Source organism: Pimephales promelas, chromosome 6 (genome assembly GCF_988280905.1).
Source record: "Pimephales promelas chromosome 6, fPimPro1.hap1.1, whole genome shotgun sequence".
Lineage (NCBI taxonomy): Eukaryota > Metazoa > Chordata > Actinopteri > Cypriniformes > Leuciscidae > Pimephales > Pimephales promelas.
The window spans coordinates 7211191-7236249 of NC_142774.1; the positions used below are offsets into that span (position 1 = coordinate 7211191).

General features: G+C 37.8%; 1 protein-coding gene across 2 annotated transcripts; it reads right to left on the reverse strand.

Annotated features, from left to right (window-relative positions):
• Positions 1–476: 476 nt before the first annotated feature.
• kpna3 (karyopherin alpha 3 (importin alpha 4)) lies at positions 477–24856 on the reverse strand. 2 transcript variants are annotated; one of them, XM_039687874.2, is made up of 17 exons: positions 24704–24856; positions 17566–17610; positions 13249–13338; positions 13127–13156; positions 12950–13002; positions 11225–11320; positions 9989–10074; positions 9789–9875; positions 8093–8262; positions 7267–7311; positions 6279–6410; positions 6068–6196; positions 5788–5892; positions 4023–4094; positions 3777–3939; positions 3595–3689; positions 477–3019 (listed from the first exon to the last, which is right to left on the reverse strand). In XM_039687874.2, the coding sequence occupies exons 1-17, from the start codon at positions 24770–24772 to the stop codon at positions 2921–2923; spliced, it is 1566 nt and encodes a 521-aa protein (XP_039543808.1). In that variant the 5' UTR covers positions 24773–24856; the 3' UTR covers positions 477–2920. The 2 variants fall into 2 exon arrangements, with proteins under 2 accessions (XP_039543808.1, XP_088988170.1); XM_089132044.1 differs by having other exon boundaries at positions 8084–8262.
• Between the last annotated feature and the right edge of the window lie 203 nt (positions 24857–25059).

Below are 25059 nucleotides of genomic sequence, written 5' to 3' on the forward strand. Positions count from 1 at the left end.
TGTGATGCGTGTTCGTGACTCTCCTGTTCGAACTTGTTTATCAAAATGAACACATTTTTTTTCGTGTCATTTGGTTCATTCAACGAACGAAACGAACAAATTGACTTGGAAAAAGATTCGTTCATTTCATCAAAAACCTTAATTTCTTTTCGACTGAAGAAAGAAAGACATGGACATCTAAGTAAATTATCAGCAAAAGTTTTTTTTTTTAAGTGAACTACTCATGTAAGTATTAACATATTGCTACTTAAAGATTTCACATCACCAATGTAATCATTTACAATGGATTTCCACAAACTCTCCCTTAAAACTCTCATGATAAATAACACTGGGCTATTGCACATTAGAAAGAGAAAGCGAATCATGAATAAAAAGACAAATTAAATGCACAGAACAGGGACACGGAGGAAAGGTTGCTAACGGGTAAAATAGAAGACACAAAAGCATCAAAAGGTCAATCATAAGAGAGCAATAAAAAGGATGGCTAACAGCAAGTTTATTTTGGTTAGGTTCATTGATACATAAGCACGTCCTGAGGGAGTGATGAGTGAAAGATGTGTTGCCATAGAAAGGTGGGAGTAGGGGGGACGGGGTTAGAATTGTGATCCATATGAAAAGAATGAACAGGGAGCAGAATGCAAGTTTAGGGGATCAATTACAAGTCAGCCAGCAGACTAGAGGATAATTTAATTAGAGTTATACTCCACTCCAGAGAACATCTCATCGTAAAGTCCAGAGATAGGCAGATATAACACCCAAAAGACCCCAATATTATAAGCAGCTCCAATGCAACGTGGTAGGCATTATGAACCTTTTTTTAGTTGCTTTGAAATGAAAAACAAAAGGCACAATGAATTTCAACTCATTCTTTATCTTTAATATGCACAAGAGTTGAAAAAAAAAAATACTGATGAGCCACCTTAAAGAGAAATTCAGTTCTAAAATTTATAAAAACATACAAACAATCAGAGGCCAAAATGCGATCTGTCGCTTTTTTTAGATTAATTTTTTTTCTTCAGCAAGTAAAAATCTTGCAACAAGCAATAAGCTTGTATCCATTTCTGATACAAGACAAAACATCTTTAAAGTGGCTCGTTTTCTAGTTGTCTAGATAAGTCCATGAATTTCAAACCAGTTTTTTTTCTTTTTGTTCAACAATAATAAATGGCTAATTCAAAAATCATCAGGGCTGCCTTTAGCTTCCTTACTGTCTTTTCAGCAGTTTGCGGGCCAAACACAACTACTTTAGTCCAACGGCAATTTTTCCCCGTACATCCCTTTACAAGTTAATGCACAGGGAAAAAGAAAAAAAAAAAAATAAAGTCCAGTCACAACAGTAAGAAAGCCCATTTTCCAAATAATGGCAATCATTTGCCATTACAAAACAAAAAGAACAAACAAAAGAGATACCCCTAATGGCTGTAAATCAATAATCACAATGTTATTATTGTTCTGTAGCGTCCCAACAACATCTAGTGGACCTAAGTGTGGTAGCTTCTCATTATATACCTAAACAAGAAATAAAATTATATTTTTAGTTGGTACGATAAGGTTTTGTAGCAAGTGAAATAAGATTAAAAACCAACTTTAAAAAAAAAAAAAAAAAGGACCCACAATGTCATGGATCTCCTTTTCCCATTGCTTGTATAGTCAAAATTAAGCGAACATCGCTCTCCACTTACATTAAGCAATAAAACGGGAACAACCCAAAAGTGTGCGCGTAAGACTGGAAAAAACTGCAAAAGCGGAAGCTCCACTGATCAAAACAAAAAAAGATTTCACAATCCAATCACTGTTGCAAAGTTCCTTGTGGTTTTGACTACCGAGTGCTGAATTTGACTGATTTAGTGAAAATATCCTCCCAACCGGTTACAATTGGGCTTATTACCATGGTTACAGACAGGAAGTAGAGGAAGCTGAATCCAGGAAATAAAGAGCGCTGCCAGAGCACTCTAGTTAAGCAGAAAGACCTGTTAAGGTGATCTCAATGAACTTCCAAAGGTCAGGACTGGCGATCATCTCAAATAGGATCCTCCTTCGACACATCCGACAGTCCAATTGCAAACCAAAAAGATCGGCACAATGAATGTCCACTACACTATCGCTGCAGAACTTGATAACTCAAAATGAGGGTGCTTGACCATCTCTCCATTTAAGTTTGTGTGATCTGCTGACAATTTTTTTCTTCTTCATTATCTTCAGTGTTTTTTTTTTCCATTTTTTTTTAAATATCCATAATTTCAAGATGAAGAAAAAGCAAGAATTTGTGGCGATAATTTAAGTTCTGTTTTGCACACCACATATTTAGAGACACTCCCTTCCCCCATTTGAATTATATTCCATGGATTAACCCATTATAGATTCAGATGAATGAGGGAGGGGGTCCGAATGGCTTAACACAGTAGAGGCTGGACGTCTGTCTGAGACTCGAAGATCGTCACCAGAAACGCAATGTTTTGAGGGAAGGAATTTCTCGGAAACAAAAGAAAAATCCCTGCTTTTCTATTTCAGGAACATCTCTTTCTTTCATCTTCCTTGGCTGATATGATGGCTGGTACAACAACAGAAGTTCCTATTATTGTTCATGCTCACCTATGTGTGTGAGTGAGTGAAAGAAGAGCAAAATATGTTTCTTTTTTTTTCTTTTCTTTTCTTTTTTTTGGCAACTGCAGTATAATCTTGTTCTTTTTCTCTTCCATGTCTTGAGGTTGTTGAGATCCATCCATGTTTTGAGTGGCGTTGAGACAGGTACTCAGAACCTTCAGTGCTATTTTCTTCTGTGTGAGCGAGTGTCGTTTGAGCGTGGTGATTGGTTTGTTTTTCTGGTTAGTGAGTGGTTGGTAGATGATGGGTCAGTAGGTGGCAGGGGTTGAGGAGCAGCTGGGAAACCCACCGTTCCCGAGTTCGAAGCTCTGGTTGTCTAGAACTTGAACTCCTTGGTTTGTAGGTTGGAGGCTGGATCGAAATTAAACGTGCCTCCCTGGGTGGCCTCGGGAATCAGGCTGGGGTCCTCATCAATCTGCAAGCAGAGCCAATAAGAATTAAGGCCAGTTTACACCAAGGACAATAACTATAATAACTACAACTGTAAAGTTTGTGGGTAAGAATTGCATATCTTTTCATCTGATGAACAATAACCTATGGATTAATCAATACAAACTTTCATAAAAACCCTTGTGGGTTGTTGCGCGTGGTCTTGACGAACGTCAACATCGTGGGAGTTTTTTTTTTCCTTTTTGATTTTTTTTGTTTTATATGTGCCAGTTGTTGTAATCTTCATCATTGTATCTGACTTGAACAATAACCACAAAAAGTGCACTTAACTAGAACTGATTCAACTGCAATCTGTCAATATTTTGAGTTTTTTTCTATTTCTTTTCTTATCATTGGTTGCAATTATGTTTGTTTACTTATTTTTAAGTAACTTTCTGTTTCTGTGTGGTTACTGACCACCAGCTCCTGTAGTCGAACTTTAGACTTTTGATTTAATTGAACTATTTAATTTAGTCTAGCTAACATTGATGACTGATTAATATCGGCTAGCACGGCCCAAACACATGTTACAATAGCGGCGTGCCAAGAAACAAGACTCACATCGTCTCCTGAAAAGTACTGATCGATGATTTCAAATGCAAGTTTATAGATGTCCTCATTTTCATGCTGCTGTAGGTTCTCGATTTTTTCCAATCCTGAAAATCAGAAGCAAGACTATTACTGATCAACCAGTCGAAATATGAAGGAACCATAACAACCCATTTCTACGCTGCATGCATTACCTCCACACTCTTCAATGATCTCAGCAATTGTGCTGGCTTCCTCCCCAGCCATGATGAGGATGTTTTTCAGTCCATCAAGAACCACTTGGACCACCTGAGAGTCTTTCACTGACAACAGGTTGCAGAAGGGCGGGATCACGTTTTGTTGCACCAAGTACTCCACCTGCCGATTACAGCAAAATAACCAATGAACTGAAGGGAAAGTGGCTCCAAGTGAATCCAAGATTCATTGCAAATGGTTCAAACCTGATCTTTTCTTCCACTTATTGTCAGGTTGCTGATGGCCCATGCAGCTTCCTTCTGTGTTCCAAAATCACCCTGTTTTGAAAAACCAAGATACATGCATTAGACTTCAAATTCAAGGTAAATCACTGTTTAGTTAGGGGAGTGTCTAAACTGGACTCTTCCAAGAGTCAAGATTCATGCTTCAGAATTTACTTCACGTGCCATACAACAGATTATTAAAAGTAAAATAATCACAGTATTAATAGGTTTTTAAATTTTCTGAAGAAAGTGAGAGCGGTCCATGTCAATTATAAGGTGTTTAGAGTGATTGCTTATTGGCCCAAGTCAAATAAGACCCAACCCCAAGTCTTTAGGATATTCTACTCCCTAGATATTGCTTGGGTTTAAAAGATCATTTTAACTTGAAAAATAAAGTTTTAGGAAATTTAAAGAAACAGCACTATGACACATAAAAATAATAAGAAATGCTCTGCAGTGTTAAAGGGTAATTCCACCGGTGGAGCCATGAATATGTATTGAAAGTGGGTCATATATGTAGTAGAATAGTATCATACATTTCTAATTTGGGTCCTTCTTGGCCAAAAAAAGGCAGAAAATGACTTTTTAGTGCTTTTAGTGTAAACAAAACAATCCCTATAGTGCATTGCAAAGCTCAGCAGGCCACTCCCACTACTCCGCCCATCAATGTAGACTAGAGTTGAGCTCCACTCTATGCTACCACCTGGAAATCATTTCGCACAATGAAATCAGATAATGTGCGCTAAAATAATATGACGACGTAAGAGCGTCAAGGCCGCGCCCAGGCACCGAAATTTTCGTTCTTATTCGGTCTGGTTATTACCGTTTACGTCAGAACCAGTTTCCTATTGGCACCGCGTTTCGGTACCCAACCCTATCCATATTGCATCCGTCTGCGTATTCAGTACCTTCGTCCATATTTTCAAAAAGTTTCTGCCGGTGAAATCAAACGCACTGGCACTGATCTGTGATTGGTCTGTTAGCGCATTAGGTCCAACCCCCTATGGGCGGGTTTGAAAGGGTGGGATCTAGTGCTTGTAGTCTTTACAGAAATCCCCCCTCTCACACTTCCTCCTACAATGACGTAAAATGACGATTTTTGCATCATTGCAGGAGGAAGTGAAAAAGGTAAATAGCAGATTACTCTCGTCTCAGGGGATTAGTTCAATAGTATAACTGAATTTCTAACAATAGAAATCCATGTTTACACAAAGGCAGGTATTTAGCGAAAAGAATATTTTCCCCCTCTCTGTTTTCAAAAATAACATCGTGCGCACACCCAAATAAATACGCCGTCTAGCGCCGTCATAACTATGCCAAACCTATGGGCGGCAGTGTAGGGAGAAGGATAAAGCCATGCAAGCCAATCAGAATCCTCAGAATCGACAAGAGAGAACCTAAAACGCCGTTTCTCCCAGTTCACACGACAACATATAACCGGCGTTTTCAGAAATCTCCAGAGTTTTTAGAAATAATCGTTTTCTGTGATAAAAAAGGGGTTTTCAAGTAAACGAGAGGCCAAACCGATGGGAAATATCTGCGTTTTCCCCTTTGTAAGTTATTTAATTTGTATATAATTTGTAATAAAAATAAAATAGGAAAACACAAAATAGAACAATTTTTGCATGTGGTCTCAGACTTCACAGTATAAACCCTTGCAAATCTGAAACAAGGTGGTGTTAATGCTAAAATTAAACTGCAAAGGGGGGAAAAGTGGATGTATAGCAGGCTACGCAGATAGTCTTACCTTGGCAAGCTGGTGAATGATCATGGGTATGAGACCAGCATCTATTACAGCCTGCACCTGCTGCTGGTTACCTGCTGTTATATTGGACAGGAACCACACTGCCTCCTGCAGGGAAGAACAGACACATCACAGATGTACTCTAAACATGCGCCACAGTGCTTACACTGAGTTTGGGGAGATTTCTGGAGTCATTTAAGAAATTAGGCAAGTAAATGGGTTTCATCATCTTGATTACATTTCACACAAATGGGATCCGATGGGATGTGTGTGTTTGTCTCACCTTGTTGATCTTCTCTTTGGGGTGTGTGAGCAGGTTGGGAAAGTGAGAGAGGACGTCACAGTTGAGCACCACCTGAGTCTGCTCATCCGTCCCGGTTACAATGTTCCCCACCGCTCTCAGTGCTGCGGTCTGATTAGGATACACAAACACTATCAGAAACCAGATTCGGCTTTCTGCGGAAACAACTAGAAAGATCTGCATTATTTTTTACCTGAACTTTGACCTCTTGGTGGCTGAGCAGGGGGACAAGGAAGGGGACGACACCTGACTCTATTACCATCTGAATCTGCTCATTACCTCCATCTGTCAGATACGACAGAGCCCACACTGTGTCTACCAGAATCTAGAGAAAGAAAAAAGATTTTAGTTTTCTGAATTATTCAAGATTTACTACACAGCTCTCAGATTGGTCAGTTGTTGTATTGAGATGTCAAATGGACTAAGATACATCAATAAAACATTGATTATAGTTTAACTGTATATTTATTTGATAAGTAGCCATACAATAACTGGGATAAATGTACAGTCAGCCAATCGTTGCAAAATAAAGTCCTTCAAGAATATACAATAACCCTTCGTGTCACATCGAGGTTCAAATAAACTCAGTGTTTACTATGTGATAATAACCAGCTGGTTGTATGTTATCACTTAGTAAAGAGACTAAAAACAGATTTACTACACTCATAATTCAATTAAAAGGGTCATCGGATGCAAAATTCACTTTTATATGGTGTTTGTATATAAATGTGTCTTTACAGTGTGTGAAAAAAAATCCATTCACTCTTTTTTTTTAATCCTCAAAAAGCCTAAATATGATTATCAGTCTTAATAATCAAGCCATTTGGATTTTCTGAGCAATATGAGGTCATATTGCTCATGCTCCGCCCACAACCACTGATGGACTGTCCCGTATTAGCATATTTCCACCCTCAGCCGTTTGTATACGGTCCACCAAGGCAGCACTTTAAGCGTCTTGTGTCCACTCGCGCCATGGAAGAGAGTGGGGGGGTGAGCAGTTGCTCATTATTCAAAGAGTTTTTGAGAAGGTAAAAAGTAAATTTCCAAAATTGGAATTAAGGGAAAACTTCACATGAAGACCCTAAATAATCATACAAACTTGAGGAAAATGGGCATCCGATGACCCCTTTAAGAGCAACACTTCTGCTTTAGAATTGTATTATTTTACATCTTGTACTTACATTTATATCTGTATGATATATGAGTACACAGAGGGCAGGAAGAATCTGTGAAAGAAAAACTGATATTTTAGAAGCTGATATTTCACCAGATTTTGAGAATAAGCACACAGCATGTAAACATGAAATCAGCTGTAGGACAACAGAATATTCATTAGATCTGCTGTCAAAGAAACAGTTGTTAAATTACACACACACACACACACACACACACACACACACACACACACACACACACAGTGAAAACACCAGTCTAATGATGTCCTAGCACAGGAGGTACAATATGTTCCCTTCAGCTCAAAGATATACCTCCAGATTACAGACAGGAGAAGACTAAAGGGAATGATACAAATATTTGCATGTAGATTATACAGCATAATAACTGCAACCCACGATAGCAGCTAAATAGAAAAAGAGACCGAGTTCAGATTACCTTATTAAGAAAGGTTTAGTCTGAAACGCAAGAATGAAAACACACATATCTTGCACACTCTTTAAAATGTAAAAACTGTGGCACAGTGGTGCTTCACTGGATTAAATACCAGTTTATAAAGTGCTTTGTGCATATCAATCAGTCAAACAGCCAGCTAAGTGAATCAATTTATCCAATCAAATCACTGTATTTCTATGCACTTCAGCAGTCAGACTTGAACTGACTTAATGAGAGCGGATAAATAGTGTGATGTAGAAAAAACACATTAGTAGTCTATGTTAACATTGATCAAGTGTTATTTTAGATGAGTTTTTGTTTACTAAACAATATTCAATTAAACAATTTTTAGATAATTTTTTACCAACTAAAAGAAATACGATCACATACACTCCTCACCTCTTGCACAGTTTCCATGGGTGGGGGTGGGTCTTTGTTTCGGCACAGATTGACAATGACCCAGGTAACGTTTCTCAAGAAGGTTATGGGGATGGAAGGATTAATAAACGACAGGAGAGGTTTGACCACACCGAGCGAGATGACGTAATCTCGACACTGAGGTCCATCACCTGCAAAAGACCATAAATCACAAGCGCGTGTTAAAAAGTGTAAATAACACTTACTGATGAGTATCACAGCTGTCACAACTCTCAAATTATATGGATCCAGATTTTTTTAAATTGTCAATGCACAACAACTGCATTTTCCCCATGCTGCCTTTATTTATGAGATAGGGTACCAATCACAGAACGATATGCGACACACCAAATCAGTTTGTTTATATCCGTGGATCCATCATGGCAGCGGACGCGAAGTTACCTTTTGATACAGCCTAACGTTTGACATTAAACATATCGGCTCAACTGATTTGCAGAGGGGGGATTTAAAGCTGTTCCCTTTTACTAGTGATTCACTTTTTAAATTTTTACTTCATATAACATTAGCCTTTTTTTGTTGATCACATATTTTTCCATTTCATGTGTTTTAAACAGCTAGATTGTGTTGCTATGGACGCAGTTCTGTTCACTCCGCTAATATAAGAGTTTTTAAATTAATAAACTCCTTTTTAAATCAATATTTTGTGTCAAATTATGGATTTATTTGGTAGGTAGCCATGTTAAGTGGGAAAATGTATAACGAGGCGGTTGTTACAGCGAATACAACCCCTTCAGGCTGATTGAAGACCCCTCCGCTTTGCTTTAGAGTTCGAGGGGTCGCTATAACTATTTCTATGAGGGCTGACAAGACATAATAAGGACTGTCAAGTGTGTTTAAACAGTGCGATACAGCAACCAAACCTGTAGCACTACCATTTTTCCAGTGCCGAAAGCGGACCTTTCACTGATGTAATGACGCAATGACGCGCACACGCTAGCCTTTTCCATTCACGTGTTCTCCGAATGCTAAAGAGGAGCCTCGTCTACCCTCTGAAGGAAATGACTTTGAAGGACCCGCCCGGCTAAGGAAGTATCCTTGACGTTGAGAAACACGTTTTGTGTATACATAAATCTCGGACCCATCGTCATCTACATCGTCTAATTTTCTGTCGCTCTACATACGTCATCTGGCATCATTGACCCGATTGGCTATGAGCTACGTATACGCGCATTTGGCAGATATTCGTAGAACCCAAAAAATTCATAAACCAAGCCTCAAATACGAGAAAATTAACATGTGGTTTCCAGACCACATCTCATTCTCAATGACAGCCAGGGTACTTCAGTGCAGTAATTATATGAAAAAATAAACCAATGGTATATATTTATATTTTTAAATATACTCCAGTACTATAGGTGGCGCAATGGAAAAGCTTTAAAGGTTTGTGAGAGGCATGTCAACTATAATTGAATCTAAAATTGTGTCTTCTGCATTTAATTTTGGTTGAACCAACAGCTTTCAATGCGTTAACACCACCAATATGTATGTAGCAGCTGTTCTGGACATGACATCCAAAAGTTCACATCTCATTGGTTGGTTAGTATTTGTTGCCAGGAGAATGAAAAAACAACTTACTCTCTCCTTAGTTGATATAAATTTTTGTTTTTGTTCTTTTCAGTTACACAATTCACAGTGCGAGGACATTTCAGTTACTCACCAATGATGTTTCCCAGCGCCCACACGGCCTGCTCACACACATTCTGATGAGGAGAGTGGAGAAGTCTCAAAAACAATGGGACAGCATCTACACAGACAGGGAAAGAGAATGAGAGGAGGGCAGAGCCTTCGAATACAGAGAGAGCTGACATAGTCAAAACTGATCGATCCAGTAGACGAAGGCCTGTCCAAACAACTTACTGGATTTGACCACAGCCTGTGTCTGTGCAGACGTCCCTGATGCAATGTTGGTCAAAGCCCAGGCAGCTTCAAACTGCAATGAAGGACTGATGAAGAAAAAGAGAGAGAAATGGAAGTTCAGGTGGTAAACAACTTCACCTCGGACCAGTCTGAATACAAAATGACCTTCTGCGATACTCTGAAAAGGGCTCAGCAGGACTTTCTCCCAGGATTGTGTGTTTGTAGCCAGAACTGACCTTTATAAAAACTTTTTAAAACAGTTCTGGGCTCATTTAGAGTCAGACATGAAGACAAAAGCAATGATTTCAGTTTGAGTCAGACCACTCTGACACACACAACTATTGTCAGATGCATTTTCATGACTTTTCCAGTCATGCATGATAAAATAAATAATTGATTTCCATTTATGTATCAGGTAGCAATCCTTATTTCTCCTTACAGAAATAAGGATTATATAACTTCCACTTCCTTTTGCTAACTTTAAGCATATGGCCTCCAAACAAGTCCGCAAATCTGAACATGTTAAATAATTCACATGAAGAAAGCATTTCTCATTGCCTAATAAAAGCATGGGCCGGTCATAGAGAAAGGTGTGACACTAATTTCTGTGCAACCTCACTAGTTGAATGAAATTCGTAATTGTTTTGCTGAATATGGCTGTAGAAATCCGGGCAAGTTGTGTCTAATTTAGCACGTCTTTAAGAATAACACTTATAATGCACCTAAAGATAATTAAAATGTTTCAGCATCATTACTCCAGTCTTCAGTGTCACATGGTGCTTCAGAAATCATTCTAATAGGATGACTTGCTGCTCAAGAAACATTTATTATTACGATCAATGTTGAAAACAGTTGTGCTGCTTAATAATTTTGTAGAAACCAACCGTAACACATTTTTTTTCAGGATACTTTGATGAAAAGAAACTTCAAAAGAACATTTATCTGAAATAGAAATATTTTGTAACATTACAAATGTCTTTACATTCACTTTGTCAATTTCATGCATCTTGAATCTTACTGACCCCAAATTTTTGAACGGCAGTGTTCTCACTTGAGGATCTCCACCTTCTGCCTCATCCCTTATTCTTTATCTCATTCACTTTCTCTACCATCATTCAAGATTGACATTGAAAACTTCATTAACTCGGATGCATGTTTGTACACAAACAGCACAATTAAAAAGGTTTCATTAAGTTTTGAATCATTTCATTTAGTACCATGTATAGTCACACTCACTTGTCATCCCTCTCCAGGCATTTGACTAAGATTGGAAGGATTCCACATTTTATCAAGTCGTCTATGGGAGGATTTCTGTCACTTGAGAGCAATTTTCTGCGAGGACGGAAAAGAGAAAAATAGTCAGGCGCTCTTTTATCCATTATCCGGCACGCCAAATACATGTCAGCAGTGTTAATGCAATCCATTTCAAAGAGACAAATTTAATTACCAGCATAATTGACAGAGTACATCATTGTTGTATTGAGTTATGCTTTTCACATTCAGCTGAATTAACGTTAATCAGACTACTTCAGAAAAAATGGTAACATCAATAAAATGTGATGCATTTTTTAATTATATTCAACTAGTAATATAAATTAATTGAGGACTTTTTTTAGACTCGCACGCACTGATAAATCATGTGGATAAACACCAGGCATGCATGTTTTAAAGCAAAGAGTCTGATATGTATAACTATTAGGGCGGCAACAAACGATTAATTTGATAATCGATTAATCTAACGATTATTTAGAGCGATTAATCGACTACTCGTCGATTATTTCACCTTCAGATTTTTCAATTAGTTAAAACACTGAGTTACACATATTCTTACTATAATATAAAAAAAGAATATCACTTCACCCTTAAAGCAACACACACCACCACACCTGTCCCTAACCTGACCCATATTACACCTGAATAACTAGGGCTGCAAAAAACGATTATTTTGATAATCGATCATCTAGCGATTATTAGAGCAATTAATCGACTATTCATCGATTATTTCACCAACTAATCAGTAGATTTGGAAGGTATATTCAGATTTTTCAATTAGTTAAAACACTGAGTTATACATATTCTTACTATAATATTAAAAAAGAAAATCACTTCACCCTTAAAACGACACAGACCACCACACCTGTCCCTAACCTTACCAATATTACACCTGAATAACTAGGGCTGCAACAAACGATTATTTTAATAATCGATTAATCTAACGATTATTAGAGCGATTAATTGACTACTCATCGATTAATCTAACGATTATTAGAGCGGTTAATTGACTACTCATCAATTACTCTACGATTATTAGAGCATTATTCGACTACTCATCGATTTATCTAACGATTATTAAAGCGTCTAATTGACTACTCATCGATTAATCTAACGATTATTAGAGCGGTTAATCGACTACTTGTCGATTGTCTTACCGACTAATCAGTAGATTTGGAAGGATCATTCAGATTTTTCAATTAGTTAAAACACTGAGTTATACATATTCTTACTATAATATGAAAAAAAAAATCAGTTCAGCTTTTGAAATAATTGTTTTAATGAATTTTGAGCCAACTAAACAGGTCATTCTCTTCTCTCACACGACAGCATTGTTGGTTTCCCAAAACTTTCCCAAACCTTGCTAGTTCGGATTCGTTTGAACTCCATCATAATTCTCAATGTTTTTTTTTTTCATTTTACATTTCATTTGTTATTTTTTTTCATTTTATTTTAAAGGGCTGCAATACACTCTAGCGCCACAGTGCCATAGCGGTCAAATCGCGATATTAAACACCCTTTCATTAAGTCACGTGAGATCAAACAACTACTCGATAACAAAGATATTTTAAAATATCTTTGTTATCGCGATATCAAAAGATATTTGTCGGCAATTTCTTATTGTCGACTAATCGTTTTAGCCCTACTTGACTTGAGGTTATTATCTCATCATATATCACAACATGTTACCTGGCTGCTTGCACTGCACTGAGCTGCACAACTGCATTGTCACTGGTGGCATTCTGTAGGAAAAAAAGAAAAAGGAGAAATGGAGAATGAGAGGAAGAAGGGGTCGCTCGCACTGTGCTGCTGAGTGCGCTGACCCTCCGAATCATTTATTTATCAGACATTTACCATTTACCTTACCTGTAATATGGCATCTAGCGTTACATTTTGCTGAGGAGAAGAGGAAGAGAACAATTTAGACCAACCATGTAAAGGAAAACGGAAGATATGGAGGGAGATGAAAGTAGTAGGAAGCGTCTTACCCCTTTGAAGTCAGAGTCCACGTCGGAATCTTCCAGACTCTCTTCCTGTGGAACATTTCGTTTCTTCAGGAGATGCTCGTCTCTTTTGTTCTGTACGGATTGAGAAATAAGGTAAATATCAGGTCCTCTGTGAATACTTGCCCTTCACACAGACCAAACACAAATTAGTCTGTGAGTTTACAGACTTGGACATTCGAGGAAATCCTGGAATACACTCTGAATTCACTCTTTTATTTTTTACCAAACTAACATTTGTAAAGAGGTTATATCAAACATTTTTCTTTAAAATCAAATGGCTGTTTATTCTGCTGTGTCTTTAATACAACAATCCTCTGCTTAAATACAGGGGTTCAATGTGCTGCCCAAACGAAGAGTTCAGAATGAAATTAGTTAATTTTAATATTACTTTGTCAAATATAAACATAAGCTGCTCGTTTCTAACACTGGGATCCTTGAGAAGGAACTGCAGAGCGGAAGGTGCTACATACAGCCAGAAAAAAAAAAAAACTTTTTTGACAGACTTTCACAGTTTAGTACTTATTACCTCAACCTGAAGAGGTGTGGGAAATTCAAAACACCAAATAAGTTATGTGCAAATGTTTCAGGGTTTTGACAGTTTTTCAGTGTTTTAATTTTCCCCAGTTTTAGTTCCCCACATTGCAACAAAATCTTATTTTCCCCACAGGTTAATCAGTTTTTACAAGTAGGTGTCTGTTCTTTAACTGAACTAAATGATTTTTTAAAACCTTAAAGGGGTCATGAACTGGCTTTTTAAATTGTATTATATTGTTGTCTGAGGTCAACTTATGATGTTCGCTTGGTTTTTGCATTCAAAAACATCAAAATGAATAACTAATAGGCTATTTTCTACCCAAGTTTTGAGCCTAGCTGAAAAACGCTCAGTTTTTATGGGCGTCTCGCACTTAAGACTTGGAAGTAAACGCCCACTGCTGTGAGTGGATAACAGTTTTGCATATTATAATGAGTTTCAACTCACTCGTCGGTGTACGTGGGGGAAATTGTTTTAAAAACGTCCAATGTTGTAAAACAGCAACCGGAATGATTCGCCCATACATGTTCGACCCAGAGTCCGTGTGTTGCACAATTCCTGTCAGATCCAATATAGACGGCACAGCACCGTTCTTTACTCTTAATCGGTCTGCAAATCCAATCTTGTTAACAAAACAATCCTCAGTGAAATGAAGCGAACAGACGGACAATGTTTTACCTCGTCAGCTGGAACGTCATTAAAAATAAAGTTTATCAATGCAGTCCTATTGAAGTCCAGAGGAAGCTTATGCAGCGACTGTCTTCTTCCACAACCAGGCGCTGCACAATATTTATTGCTCGGTAGCTCGATCTGGTTTGTTAATGTTATTTAGCTATGCGTGTAATGCGCGAATCGGTGGGCGGGGCTAAACAGGCCGTGTTGATCTTCTTCTGCGGGGGTGGTGCTTTATCCTCTTTGACGTCATTGTTCCCCACTTTGAAAAACGAGTCGTTTGCTGCGCCTGGTGTCAATAAAAGCTTTTATTGGACTAACCAGGGCGTTTTCATTTCTGAAACTTACAGGATATTCTTATAATATGATGACCTTTAGATTTCAAATTTGAATTCTCAGAAAAAAAAAATACTGGAAAAAAAAGGGCACACAAAGTTCCTTCTGGTTCTAGGCTGTGTGAGAAAATAATGCGAGGGTGAGCAGTCTGACGCTAATGTTAGAGCAAACTGGAATGCAAAGAGGAATGTCTCGCACACATTCTGTCTGATTCCTCTGGGCTGACCGTACAACCGCCTAATATGGACAGGACATGCTGCGTCACCCAATCCAGCACCAAATCCATCACGATCAAGGCTGTGGGACTAAACTTCTGGTCGGCCAGAGTTGATGTGAAGCAGATCAACAACAAGGGATTTCAATGCACTCAGACTGGTACACAAAGCACGGTAGCCATTTGTCACAATGGACTTTGTCAGAGGCTGAAGGTAGCTTGTCAACTTAACAAGTAGGGACCTGTTACAATTTATCATCATTTATTTATTAATATGTAAAACCTATAAAAATACACAAGTAGTTATAGCGAGGTTCGGAGTTCCGTGCCAAAAGAAAGGAAGAAGTGTGTGACTAGGGAAGCCCCTCATGACAACCTCCTTCTTGGGGTGCAGCCAACCAGGGGCCCCGTGAACATGGGTGGCATGACCCAAATACTGCAAGCGCAAACCAGACTTCCAAATGAAACCGCTCACCAGCTGAGAGAAGGCTTCAATAACAAAACATTTTTGCGGTTGCTTTTTTTAAACAAGGACTAATAACATTAGTCATGTTTTTATGCTTAAAAAAGAAGTTATGACACATGACTGGTAACACAAGTAAATATCTCCGGCATGTGAAATCGTGGCTCTAATGTCTGTCACAGACTGATTTCGGCAATCCTTTAAGATCAAATCACACAGTACAACATGGATCTAACAAACTTGGGTATGACATTCATGTAGACTGTGATGATGACACACTGAATTCAGCATGCGCTAGTGGTAAACAAATAGAGCAAGATGCACTTTGGCTATTTTGTTATGTGCATTGAAAAAGAGTAAGAGAAAGAGGAGAATATGGACTAGGGAAAAGAAGCCAACTTGGCATGCCATTGTTGCAAATAGAGCTTGAGATGTATAGTTTTACGTTTTAGCTAGTGGTGCACGACATATCGTCTGCCGATATTTAATATCGGCCGATATGATCAAATTTAGACATCGGTCTCGTATCGATGTCAAAATGTGTATTTGACGTGCGTGTAAATGTGAGTGTGGGGACGGGGATGTTCGTTTTTTCACAAGCGTTTAGACATGAGTTTAAACATCAAGCGCAAGAAGACTGGAACTTGCGTGCTGTTTTCTGTCAGCCTTTTACTAAGGTGTATTTTTTCCCGCCAAAGCCTTATTTGACTTGTAAGTGATGTAGATGACTGACTGCCGCTTGTTTAACTGAGAGAATAAGCAGAGAGAGTGAAAGCCCCGGTCACCTCTCTGTCTCTCTCTCTAATCTCGTCCAACTCGCGAACTAATGACTCCTTTGAACCGATTCAATTGAATGAATGGTTAAAACAACTGATCTGTCCAACACTGAACTCAAGAGACATAAATCGGAAACACTTTACAATATGTCTAGTTAACTACATTAGTTAAAATTCTATTAATATTAGTTTTTATGCGGATTTACTCCATGACAAAACCACCCCAGTCATTCTAGAATCATTCATTCTTAAAGGGATACTCCACTTTTTTTTTGGAAATAGGCTCATTTTACCACTCCCCCAGAGTTAAACAGTTGAGTTTTACCGTTTTCAAATCCATTCAATCGATTTTCTGATATTTAGAAGAATATCAGTAACCAGACAGTTTCTGGTCTCATTGACTTCCATAGTAGGAAAAATATATACTATGGAAGTCAATGAGACCAGAAACTGTCTGGTTACTGATATTCTTCTAAATATATATATAAAATAAATAAATAAATAAAATAAAAAAAATCGACTGAATGGATTGGAAAACGGTAAAACCCAAACTCTGGGGGAGTGGTAAAAGGAGCCTATTTCCCAAAAAAAGTGGAGTATCCCTTTAACCAGCATAGAAACTAATATTAATAGAGAATGTTAATGAACAATTAATCCATGCAAGTTAACACACAGACAAAATGTGTTTGTCATGGTAATCTTTAATCAGAATCAACCGTCCGTCTGCTATGAGCGAGGGATGGACAGGATGTGCGCTAAAGTACCACCACTCTCAATTCAATATTTTTGGGCCACATTTGAAACCGATCTTTTATCAGGAGCAAAATATTGTATTAAACGTTCAAACTCCATTTCTGTGAATCAATTGAAAAAAAAATATCAGCCACTAAAAGGTAACAAGCTCAACAAATACATAAATTCCAGATAATTTCAGAGCAAACGCATACATACTGCTAGTGAAGACATTTGTTTTTAGCTTCATAACCCAGCCCTAAACGACACTGAGGAACTATTGAGAGCTCTTGCATGCAGCGCTAAATACAAACCTCAAGTGCCCACTGAATCACCACAATCAACAGCTTAATGTTGTTGGTAAGAGTGCACGTAGTTATTTAGGAATGAAAAAAATAAATAAGTCTGGTTTATTTCAACCAACATTCTTCTGATGAGTCACGTGTATTGCATCAGAATGCAATGTTTAGCTACTCATGTAGCTTCAATACTTCCATCCAGAGGAAGCTTGCAAATGATCAGTGACCATTCAAATAATCCTGAAACAATGACGGAACATTAATCGTGAACTTACCTTTCTCAGTTCTACCGTCACTTCATTACGATGTCTTCGCATCGTCTGAAAAAGAAGAGAAATGGGTTGGTTAAGTACAGTATAACATATCTTGGGTATAAAGAGTGACAAAAACTAACTCTCAAGAGTTTGACGTTACGCCAGAGCGTTGTGGGTGGCTGCTTTAAGTTTAATACTAGGGTTTAGCAACTTGTTCAAATCCACAAGTGATTCACACACTGCCACGGTGACACCCACTAATGGGCTGTAATGATGCAAACAAAATGCCAACCAAAGTCTTGCCACTCCAACGGAACAAAGACGCAACCAACCGTGGTAACCATGGTGACGGCAGAACCCAGCTGTCACTCAGTCCTCCGTTTAGACAATCACATTTTTGTGGCCATTCTATTAGAACTGTTCCATAAAACCCAACAGATCAAACATCTGCACAAGACAGAGCAGCAGGAATATATCTGGAGCAACAAAACACATTCAGGCCACAATGAAATGGAATTAAAGATGGATCTTTTATTCCGTATTATGATGAGGATTATTGGTTGATTGGATTTGGACAAGTCGATTCAGATGAACGTGAGATTTCAGGGACAGGATATGGCCAAGCGGACTAAATTGTTCACTGTAAGATCTACAACACGCACTTACTAAATATATCAAAACCGACTTTGAAAAGATGGATAGGTCACTTATATCGCAAATAGTCACTTATCGCAAATGGTATATATTTTCTTAAACAACTTCAATGGGATATAGCCTAGGAGGAAAAGTAAAAACATCAGCAGCCAACAATGCAAAGACTTCACATGCTGTGTGGTGGGGATGGTGGGACGGATCGAATTTGATCTTGTGACTGGGCATACTAGTTCATGTTACAGCAAAGCCACACTGTGCCTTGAGCAATCCAAAAGTCATGAAGGGAAAAAGCGAGAGGATGTAGAAGCACAACCAACAAACAAGAAAGTGAAACAGAAAAGGAAAAAACACAAGCATTTATTTCTGAATGACTAATTTAATATTAGGGATGCACGATATATCGGCCAGCATATCGGTATCGGCCGATATATGTTCATTTTTAATGTTATCGTTATCGGCCTGGTAAGAAAATGTGGCCGTTATATTAAAGCAGATAAATAATTTATTATTCCCTTCAGCTGAGACACTACTTAAGCACTGTTTATAGTTTTGAATTTCTTGAAATATGATTGAAATCTCTTCAAAAAATGAAAATACGGTTCAGCACAACATGTGCAGCGCAAATCTGCCATATCGGCTATACAACACTATAACATGGACATGGATTTAATTGTGAGACTTTTGTTTTTGTAATCAGGCTCTCAAAATTAGATAAAAATTTGGATTTAAGTTTATCGGCCGATATATCGGTTATCGGCTTTCAAATATAAAGAATTATCGGTATCGACCAAAATTTTCATATCGGTGTTTCCCTATTAAATATAACAGGAAGTTCAATTATTCAATACACAAAGTAAGAGTTCAAATTATGCATTTTTACAAGTAAATTATTCTCAGTGCATTAAATGCATATTTATCAATTTGTGTTCCCTATAGGAAAATGAACCCAAGACATTGATGTTAATAGCATTCTGCAATTCGGCCCTGTTAATTAAAATGCGTTTTGGTTGATCAGATCACAAGTAGACGAGACACACATAGTATTTCAATTGTTCTCTTTTGTCCACTTTCAACAACTTCTGTCCTAAATTTCTTCAAGTGGAGGGTCTACGGGCTGGTATAGGTATGTTTTTTTTTTCCAGATCCTTCAATCAAACGGACAAAATAAGCAATTTGCATATGAACACGCCTACATTTGGTAGGTTCAGCAGTGTATAGTGTAAATGCAAAATATTGGATATGGGTCACTTTTAAAAGATGATGCAAGCGGGTCGGATATAATAAGAAAATTGGATTTGGGCATCAAGACCTGCAGTGTAAACGCAGCCATAGTGGCTAAAGCTGTATTTCAATTGATGGCAGATTTGAACTGGTTTCACCTGCAAAAGCTGCAGGGCTCAATGTTGAAATAACACTAGGCCACATTTCTGCCAACTTCAAGGATTCAACTTAAAAAACATGAAATTCTTTCCTGAATTCCAGAATACACAATATGAGCAGTATTTCAGTGACGCATGCGTTATGTATGAGTCACGGCAGAATGACAGGAGGGCAGAGCCGAGGAAGCACTCCAGGAGTCAGTAGACAGAGGCTTCGCCGGTGACATGACAGCTTGACACTCTTGAGATGAGCATAATGACACAGCATGTGTGCATGTGTTTGTCTGGTTGCCAGCATGGTCTTAGGACATGCCGTCTCACTCCTGTTAGGTCCACGACATGCTAATAAAAAGGTTGATTGCACAATAACCCCAAAAATCAGGCTTGACTCATTTTTAGACCGTGATGCTTACTACAAAAAAGGTCATGGGTTCAATTCCTGGGGTAAACGCATTTTGATAAAATTATTTCTTGAATGCATGCAAACAAGTTGGCAAATTGTGTAATTATAATGCAGCACACATTTTAGGTAAAGCATCTGACACATGCAAAATAGCAGGATGTAGGCTATTACTGAGGAAATGTATTATGTTATTCAATAAGGCTGGGTTGACTACATCAATTATACACCGTTTAATGATCTCTCCACAGTGATTCTTAAATTTGAGAACGATCCCTTAAAGGAGTAGGAGCACTTTTGAAAAAAACTTTTGCTTATAATCGTCATTCTTTCTTCAGTCGAAAAGAAATTAAGGTTTTTGATGAAAACATTCCAGGATTTTTCTCCATATAATGGACTTTACTGGTAACCAAATGGTTCAAGAAAAAAAAAAAAGATTTGTTTATTTTGACGAACGAGTTTGAACAGGAGGGTCACGAACACTCATCACAGAACAGAGCAAGGCGCGCATTTGTGCTTATAAAACTTAAAACTTTATTTTTTATAAACGACACCCTTCATCGTCTGGTCTTTGAAGCTGCACTGAAACTCTCATTTGGACCTTGAGCCGTTTGGTTCCCATTGAAGTCCATTATATGGAGAAAATCCTGGAATGTTTTCATCAAAAACCTTAATTTCTTTTCAACTGAAGAAAGAAAGACATGGACATCTTGGATGACATGGGGGTGAGTAAATTATCAGCAAAAGTTTTCTTTAAAAGTGAACTACTCCTTTAAGGGACAACCACCTAATAATGTTGTTAATGTTAATAAAACAACAAAAGAAAGTAAATGAAGCTTCATCTGTTGTGAAGTCACAAAAATGGTGCATTGTAGTCTACAGATCTGCCTTATGTGTACATGACTCGCTCAATCTGTCAAAATCGAGGGGTGGAGGGTCTGTCCAAAAACTTCCCTCGCCCACTTCAAGTTGAACGCACATCAAAATGTCATTGGGGATTCCACAGAGGGGAAGTGCTTTAGGAAGTTCATGAGTTGATGTCTAAAAGTGGAGTTAAACACAGCCCAGATGATCTCATCCTCTTTACTATTGTTGGCAGCGTTAAATAAATAGCTATGAACATCAGAAAGCATGATGAAAGACGCAACTTATTGAAACGTATCATGTCTCATGTAATCACTTAATCAGTGTTTCAACTGAGGAAAGAAGTCAATAAAACAGCTTGAAAACAATGTTACATTTATAATAGAGTATTTTACTAAATATATGCACTATTACATCTTATTTAATAAATGTTTGAGGGTGATTCTTCAACTATGGTACTCTTTGAGCTAGCCAGTTTCAGAAAATAAACAAACAGTTTTTTAGTATCAGTTGGTTTCTCAATCTGTCTAGAAACCTTCCCTTAAATTGGGTGTGATGATTTGTATTGAATAGACCATTTCACAAGATGTAAACAACACTGGTCCAGAAGCACTTCCTGTTTCAGTTTGTAACTGTTTTCTTTATTTCACATGTAAAGAAAACATCTTAAAGATGTTTGTTTAACTTTTTGATTCAGTTTTAAATGTTCTGTTGGTTGTATTTTATCCCAGCTTTTATGTAGTGTTGAAAAACTGAAACAGGAAGTGCTTCTGGACCAGTGTTGTTTACATGTTGTGAAATGGTCGGAAATATATATATATATATATATATATATATATATATATAGGCATTTTTATCTGACAGCCCTAAGAAAACACCCAAGTTCTCTTATTTACCAACCATATTGTAGCAATAATAAATAATAAAATATTTCTTACTACCTTAACTTAATTAATTGTATGTTTTTTTGTTTTTACATTAACTTTTTAGTATTATAGCCCAAAATAATTTGCTGTTTAGCATGAACAATGTCATTTCCACCACAACCTGTCTTTACCGCCACAATGAACACCGTGGTGGAAATGACATTTACCCCCTTTTCCTCTAAAATATCATGCTATGTTAGCCTGTTAATATTAGTATTAAAGTTAGCATTAAATATACACAAATTACACATTATTAAATTGATTTTATCCAGTTATTTTTACGTCCATGTGAAATATGAGCCATTTGGAAATGACGGCCAATAAACATATTCTCAGTTTTAGTCATATTTACCTTGATTTTTCTTCTTTTCAATACCCCCTAAAGAGGTCACCCTTTCACCCAGCCATGTGTTCACTGTGGAGTTTCTATTGCTATGGTTACTAAGTATTCAAACTTAAAACAATGATCCCAGGATTCTATTTTGTACAGTGTGGTGGAAATGACAGTGAACCCAAGGGACAAGGGTTGTACTTATGAAAAACATAAGAAAATGTGAGTAAATATTGCAATATATAATATGTATAATTGAAAGACATTATTTTATAATTTCTACTTAAAATCTATATTATTAAGCGAGGTTGAAGGTACAAAGTCTGGCCTAGGGACAGGGGGAAAACAGTAAAAATCATGCATAAAAGGCCTCATAATATATAATAAAAAGAATGATTGAGCCATGATACATTTTTTATAAGTTCCCCTTAAGTCTGACAAAAACAAAAAAGAAGAATTTTTTTTTTTAGATTTTATTATTTAATCCAGGGACAAGAAAAGTACCATAGTTAAAGAATCACTCTTGAATAATTCTTGCATGAGAAGCTCACAGCAACCATTTAAATGTTTATATTTCAACAACACATAGGAAGTAACAATTAAATCATTGCCTTTTGCAAATAAATGTTTGCATATAACGCAGATTTATATCATTATTTAAAAACAATAAATAGCAATTGAATGTTAAAGTTTGTTGTAATTCTAAACCTTTTAAATGATATTAACTGTACCACAGGGTTTCCAGCCTGCCCTGCATAGTCTACAGCATTGGTTGAAATTTTTTTCCCGTACGAATATAAATCCAAATGAATCGAATCTAGATCGGATTCGAATCAAGAACAAATCCAAATCAATACCCAGCCCCGTAATCCAATCACAAATTAACAAACTCTTCAGACCCTCTTTTAACCATTTTTGAGGCGGGTATAAAGTATGTGACATTGCAGACGAATCAAATGGCTTCGTTTCTTTTTCCACAGTCACTTAGCAATGCAAAACACAGCAGCACTCGTCATTCCCTCAGTTAGCTACAAGTACATCCTTGTTATTGGTTAAATCTAGCAGCTAATGAGCCGAAGAATCCCACAGTTCGTTGCTGGCCACATCAAATGGATCATGCACGAGCCCTTTGCTCTTAGGAACACAAGATGAGAAATCTGAATCTACTTCGCAAATTCCCGGAATAGCTGCAGAAGGGCGACAGCTTTGCTGGCTTCATCCAAAGCCATGTGTGTCTGACGGCTGAGTCACACACCAGCGGCCTATAGTCAATTCGCACCATTTATCTTGAAGAAGGCCTCAGGGGTTCCTCGGATGAGCTCAAGGCACAAGATGATAATGATGTCCAGCATCAACAGGGTGTGAGAGTTAATGAGTTCTTCGTAAATGTAATCGCTGAACTTATACTATTCATTTGAAAGTATCTGTTATACTATTCATTTGAAAGGGACTTTGAAAATGTTTCTCACAGGTTTAAAACCAGCACAATCTTGAAACATACTTCAGACTGCGATAAAGAGTTTTGAATGGAAGAACATTTCAGTGGATCTTCTCACTGCCATGGGTAAATGATGCATATGAATGATAGGTTTAAAATGTATAAATCATATCATTAAAAGTCATGACAAACTTAAACATAACGTTTGCGAGCGCCTATGTCAAAGAGGCAACTATGTCAAAAAATGAAAAATTCCATTGCTGTGTTATACTGTATAATCCATCATCTTACTGCACAACCTGGCTTACTAATATTTCTAGGTCGCCTCTATGCAGCCTGCATTCGGAGTATGAATTTAGGAGCACTACCATAGAGGTTTTCATTCCAGTTTGAAGGTAATAAAATCATGCTTATGTATCTCTAGTATACTTACAGGTGATGTTAACCAACTGACATTTCACAATGTCATGTTTTTAAACCACCATAATCATCTCTAACCAATGGACACGTACATTAAGATTACTACAGCAGGGCTGCTAGACTGGCTTGACTAAACAAGCAATAAAGAGGTCAGATGTTGAGGTATGACTGGTCACTGGTTCAGTTTGGGAGAGCTAGCTAAAGCCGGTATTAAAACACCCGTCTCTGTCGCATATATCTGGTTCACAACTTACATTTAAAATGATTTGCTAATGTTTAGGGAGTTTATCTTCTTAACGTGAATGTTAAAAAGTATGGGTAAGGAAACACACGAATAAACGGACTAGTAGACGATTAATCTGCCGCTTGCTAACCAGTTAGCAACTAGCATACATGCTAACACGATAAATCTGCATGTTTTTGGCCCAGCGCAATTTAAAACAGAAAATTAACAACTGACCCACACAACCGACTTAACAAATAAACCTGTCTTGATATTCCACGACTAAATAATGCCTTATAACAGCTTAAGCCCGAGTATAGCCGCGATTATCTCGTGAATATTGAAGGGAAATGAGTGTTTAAAGAGGCCTCTATGTAGGCCGCGCCCGCTCCGCATGATGCTCTTGCTGGGTCCACAAACACCCGCTCCGACCTGACACCATAAAACCAGAACTACAGAGACTCAGGAGAAGGAAAACGAACTGGGGGGAAAAGCCCGGAGTCCAAAGTATCCGGTGGACTTACCTCCACATCTCGCCCCTTGTTTTTGAAGCTCTTGATGCGATGGTTTTCCAAGCCGGCGTTTTCGGCCATGGCTCTGTGTGTATGTGTGTGTCTGTAGTGACTCCCGACCGACGCGCAGAGGAGCTCCGCTCAGGGAGGAAGAGGAGGAGGGCGAGGGGTGTTTCGATGTACGAGACGTGAATGAATCATTCACTTGAGTCGGATCTTCTTTAATGAACTGCTTCACAAAATTAGCGTTACCCACCGACTCATTGAACCGCACCTTCTTTTTCTGAAATGTTACAAATAGCATATAATGTCCTAGAAGTGAAGATATGTTTATGAATCACTTAAATGCTTTATATTTAATACGTTTT

What these genes read in the sequence shown, in the direction of transcription:
- kpna3 (XM_089132044.1), bottom strand. Translation starts at nt 24,772, where the DNA reads ATGGCCGAAAACGCCGGCTTGGAAAACCATCGCATCAAGAGCTTCAAA. An exon ending in AGTGCAGTGCAAGCAGCCAG is followed by an intron (nt 11,321 to 12,949) that starts GTAACATGTTGT and finishes CCGTCCTCGCAG; the next exon opens with AAAATTGCTCTCAAGTGACA. An exon ending in TATATCATACAGATATAAAT is followed by an intron (nt 6,411 to 7,266) that starts GTAAGTACAAGA and finishes TTCTTTCTCTAG; the next exon opens with ATTCTGGTAGACACAGTGTG.